Source organism: Chrysochloris asiatica, unplaced genomic scaffold, assembly GCF_000296735.1.
Source record: "Chrysochloris asiatica unplaced genomic scaffold, ChrAsi1.0 scaffold03614, whole genome shotgun sequence".
NCBI classification, from domain to species: Eukaryota; Metazoa; Chordata; class Mammalia; order Afrosoricida; family Chrysochloridae; genus Chrysochloris; species Chrysochloris asiatica.
The window spans coordinates 188-5,558 of record NW_006412132.1 but is presented as its reverse complement, the minus strand read 5'-3'; the positions used below and the strand labels follow the sequence as shown (position 1 = coordinate 5,558).

The 5,371-nt window shown below is 35.2% G+C and overlaps 1 protein-coding gene across 1 annotated transcript in view; it reads left to right on the top strand.

Moving 5' to 3' along the window:
- Window positions 1-2,907, top strand: part of LOC102810997 (DEP domain-containing protein 1B-like) — a gene marked incomplete at its 5' end in the record, with an annotated part of 8,822 nt that extends 5,915 nt beyond the window's left edge. The window contains one exon of the mRNA XM_006878099.1: window positions 2,746-2,907. Within this exon, the coding sequence (XP_006878161.1) occupies window positions 2,746-2,907 (162 nt within the window). The remainder of the gene's footprint in view (window positions 1-2,745) is intronic.
- Window positions 2,908-5,371: the final 2,464 nt, after the last annotated feature.

Below are 5,371 nucleotides of genomic sequence, written 5' to 3'. Positions count from 1 at the left end.
CTTCAGTTCCCCCAGCTTGAGAAATACTGACCGTGTTCTTCCCTTTTGGTTTTCTAACTCCAAATCCCTGCACATTTTATTATAGTATTTGGCTAATTCCAATCATTAGTAATGATCAATACATCTTGATTGCATGTTAGGTCAATTTCAGATTCAAGAAGTTGGTAGAAGTCTTCTACTTCATCCTCACTGACTTTAGTGGTTGGTGTGCAAATTTGAATAATGAGTGGTATTAACTGGGCTTTCCTGTAGAAACATGAATATTATCCTATAACAGACAGCATTATACTTCATGACTGATGTGAATATGTTCTTTTTGACAATGAATGCAACACCATTCCTCTTCAATTTGTCATTTCCGGCATAATAAACTATGTGGTTGTCAGATTCAAAATGGCCAATACCAGTCCATTTCAGCTCACTAATACCTAAAATATCGATGTTTATGCGTTCATTTTCATATTTGATAATTAGCAATTTTCCTAGATTCATGCTTCATCAATTTTTATAGTCTAATTTATTTATTATTATTATTATCTTGTTTGTTGCTTTTGCTTGTTTTGGTGTTAGCTAATGAGTCAGTTCTGACTCATTGTGACCCTGTATAAGCATTTCTGTGGCTGTAAATCTTTACAGGATCAGAAAGTCTCATCTTTCTCCCAAGGACTGACTGATAGATTCAAACTGCTGACCTACGGTTGCAGCCCAGTTCGTAATCCACTATGCTACCAGGGTTCCTTTGTATCTAAGTGTCCAGTGTCAAATGCTAGGACCTAAAGATTTACCCCCTATATTTTCTTCTATGAGTTTTATGATTTTAACTCTCATATATAGTTGTTCCATATTTTGTTAATTTTTGTGTATGGTGTGAGGTAGGAGAGCAGCTTCTTTCTTTCATATGTAGATATCTGGTTATCCCAGCTACTCTCTTCCAGTTAATGTAGAGACATGCTAGTTTTGAAAGTATATTATTCAGTTCATATATTGTAGAAGTCACACTGATTTTCACTGTTGTGGTCAGTTTTGCAGTTCTCTTTCTTTTCAATGTAGACCTTTGACTATTAATGAACTCTTCATTTATTGCACTCTTCTCAATAATATTTGTCCTTTGTCTTGATATGTGACATCATGAGAGTTAGTGGAGCAATTATTGTAGACTTGGAGAGGCTGTCAAATGAGGCCAGATATCTTGATTTATTTGAAAGGCAAATCAAATGTGAAATGTTTAGAGTTTAAAAGCCATAGATGATGTTGTTGTTAAGTGCCATCAAGCCAATTCCAACTCATAGCAACCCTGTATAAGATTTCCAAGGAGCAACTGGTGGGTTTGAACTTCCGACCTTGTGATTAGCAGTCCAATTAGCTTATTATGCAGCACCACACAAGAACTCCAAAATCCATAGGTGGCCAATATCAAATTGGCTTCTCATCCTAAGCGTCTTTAAAAGTGTTTGGTTCTTATGCTGTGCAGCACAGCATAGAGTCTTAGTGAATAGTTTTCTTCATGGAGTAGATCAATTGATTTTATCATTCCTAATCTAAATATTGGAGACCTGGTAAGGTGGTGTAGGATAAAGCACTGCACTGCAAGGTCAGCTTGAACTGTCAGGCCAGTGGTTCAAACCCATCAGCTGCTCCTTGGACATGCTATATAAGGTTGTTATGAGTTGGAACCAACTGGATGGCACTTAAAAATAACAATCTAAGTATTGATCAAATGTCAGATAAATGGTTTTGTTTTTAAATACCAAGCTTTACATAGCTGAATTCCTGATCGCATCACATATATACATGTCATATGTTGTGTGTACCATCGAGTTGGTTCCAACCCTGTTTAGGGTTTCCAAGGAGCAGCTGGTGAACTTGAACCACCAAATTTAAGGTTCAAGCTAACGTTGCAGTCTAGCGCATTAACCCACAGTACAACACCAGGACTCTCTCTCTTTCAAAATATGACTTTCTTTCTCCCTGTATATATACATGCATATACACACATGTATGAGTGGGGTTTGAAAAGTTTATGGGAACAAATGGAATTGAACAATGGGATTTTTCCATGAACATTTGAGGTATGTATATATACATACTATCTTCTCTTTTGCATAGGGTTGCTATGAGTCAGTACCGACTTGATGGCACCTAACAACAACATATATATATATATACACGCACACACACACAGAGCACCGGATTTTAAATTCCCAGTTATATTTTTCTCAGAGTAAATTTGGAGAACAGTTTAGTGATGTGTGTGGATCAAAGGAAAAATATATTGCTTTTCTTAAAGCTTTTCATAAAGTAATATATATCAGAATGTTCTCTCTTCCATCTGGGCAGAAGAAGCTGGTGTGACTGACTTGGAGAAGCAAGGAGATGGTGAAACTGTTGGTGTGCCTGATTTCTCCTTAACTGTATAGAACATAAGTTAATTTCAAGTCAGTTACTTATCTATTTATATTTGGCAATGGAAGAAAATTTTAAGAAATATGATTAAAAAGGGAACTTTATTTAAAGACTGGTTCAAATTGAAGGTTAATTTGGTCACTAGGACACAGGATCAAAAGCTTTAGCAAAAAATAAATAAATAAATAAATAAAAAGGGTTTGTGTTCTGTGACCTGTGTTTTCACAATAAACATTAAGCAGAACAAACTCAGGAAGCATGAGAAAACTTATTTTAAAATGTACATGACCTATTTTATTTGTTCTTCTCTGTCTTTTTGACTCTCTTGGACCTTTTATTCAGTTTCAGAAGTCCTATCCTGAAGTCTACCAACAACGATTTCCTACACCAGAAAGTGAAACACTTCTGTTTCCTGAAAAACCGAAACCCAGACCGCAGCTGCTGATGTGGGCACTAAAAAAGCCTTTCCAACCATTTCAAAGAACTAGAAGTTTTCGGATGTAATTTTTCTTCAATCTGTTAAGACCTCTATTGTTGTGGGAATAGTTATGGGAGACCTGTGATGGTGGAACAAAGAATAGCATAAAATACAAACTACTGAAATATACCGAAATAAAAGATTATCTGACTTCTAAAATATGTTGAGCCATTATCAGTATTTTCTAAAAAGCAAAACAATACTATTTTTAAAGTGTACAAATCAGTGGGAAAATTGTAGGTCAAATGTATGGTGGTAATGTTAACATGCTTGTAATTGCTATAAAATTATATTTTATCTTTTTATTTTTTGTTGTTTGTCATGTCATGGTGCTTATTAAAGTAATTGTGTTGTGTGTATATTCTTGTACTAGTGTTTTTGTTGTAACCAAGCCTTAAAAGTAGTGTATATACTTGAATAAGAAACACACTGGATACTGTTACTGTGATGCTATTGCTTTAATAGCCGAATGTGATGTCTCTTGTGTCAATTCTGTTTTACGCTGCTGTACAGAGGTTCTTCATGTCCTTTATTGTGAGTGTCTGTATCCCCGTCTCCCCCCAATATATTGATTACTTTGATGGATCTTACAAGAACCAGTTCTTTTGCAACACCAATATTAATTGTATTTACTTGTAAGTGGAGTAAATTTTTACCTGCCTGCAGTGATCTACTTTCAGACTTGGCTAAAGATGGAAAGATGAACTGGATGATACATTCTTGGGGTTACCTCAGTGCTGTTATTCTAAGTCAATTTTTTGTTGTTGTTGTTTATTTTGTTTAACTGAAAAAGATAAATGGATTTAAATAAAACAAGGCTATTTCCCTTTACCCCCCCCCCCAAAAAAAAATGTATCTGTCCCAGCTTCCTCATCCTTTTAAAAATAAATGAACTGTAAATAAATAAAGGCTTTTGTTCTTTTTTTTATTACGGTATCTGAAGTTTTTTGTTTTCTTTTGGTTTGAGAGCATCCTCCAGTGCTAGACACCCTTGCCTTTGCCAGTGTTCTCACATCAGCTGTTTCTTTTTATAATAAAATAAGAAGTGGGATCCGACCTTTGGATTGTGCTGTAGGAGGGTGCTTTGTTTCCATCTACTTTGCCTTGCCCTTTTACAAAATAATGGTGCACTTGGATTGTGGAGCACCTGGATGGCTTCTGAGAGCAATTACCCCCAAAGCTAAGAGCAGCTCTCACTAATTGGCTTGCTGTACTTTTTGGACTGATTTTTTCTTGCACTTGAGATCTACCTCTGTTTTTTTGTAAAGGCATGCTTCCTGCAGCTGACTCAGATTTCACTTATTTGAAAATGGGGCACGGAGGGGGGGACTTGATGGTGGTTTGGGTACCACTTTATTTTCCAAATATACATGCATGTAATTTAACAGGAGATTTTACTGTTTCGGGATTTGTCCTTATGCCTTGGCATTCTGTTCAGAACAAAGAATAAGTCTACTATCTGAATTGTTTGTCCTCCAAGGTAGAGTTTACTTTCCAGTGTCTCCTGTTCTGTTATTTATATTTGGAAGTATATGTGATTGTTTGCTTTTTTTCCTTGAGATTACTTGTTTTCTTATGAAGTATACATGCTTATAGAGAGGCCATAAAAGTGATCACCACCTAAGTGTGAAATTGGTTAGTAGATAATATAAAGCAGTTTTCCAAAATAGTTGTACCAAATTAACACATTAGTAGTTTATGAGTGTTCCCTTTGCTTAAGGTCTTTTCCAAAATTTGGTATTGTCAGAACTTGAACATTTGTCAGTCTGGTGGGCATATAAAGAGTGCCATCTCATTATAAGTTTCTTTTGCATTTCCCTGATTATTATTTAGGCTGAGCATACACTTTTTGAACTTTCATTGTCAGTTTGTTGTAAAAGTTTAAACTATACAAACACATATACCTGTTGAGATTTTGTGTTAAATGTATAAATCAATTTGGAGAGAATTGCTATCTTTATAATATTAAGCTTTACATTCCACGATCATGGTTTATCCCTCCAGTTATTTAGAATCAATGAGAATAAAAACTGTCCATATAAGGTTTTCACTTTTTGTGTGTGTTAAATTTATTACTACGTATTGGTTAGTTTGATAAACTATCAATATCAGAACTTTCAAATACATGAAAAAGTAAAGGAGAATGGTAAACATCCCTTAGTTTCAATAATTAAATTGATTTATTGTACTATGGTGGCTTCTGTGTTATTGTGATTCTGGAAGCTATGCCAAGGGAATTTTAAATACCTGCAGCACCACCCATGGTAGAGTGGATTCTGATGAGCTTCTAGACAAAGACAGACTAGGAAGAAGGAGAGCCAGACTAGTTCTGAATATTTAGTCACTAAAAACCTTATGAATAGCAGTGGAACATTGTTAGTACCAGAATATTAAATATTGAAATATGAAATATATACTGTCAGATATAGTACTGGAAGATGAGCCCCTAAGGTTGGAAGGCACTCAAAATATGACTGGGAACAGCTGCAT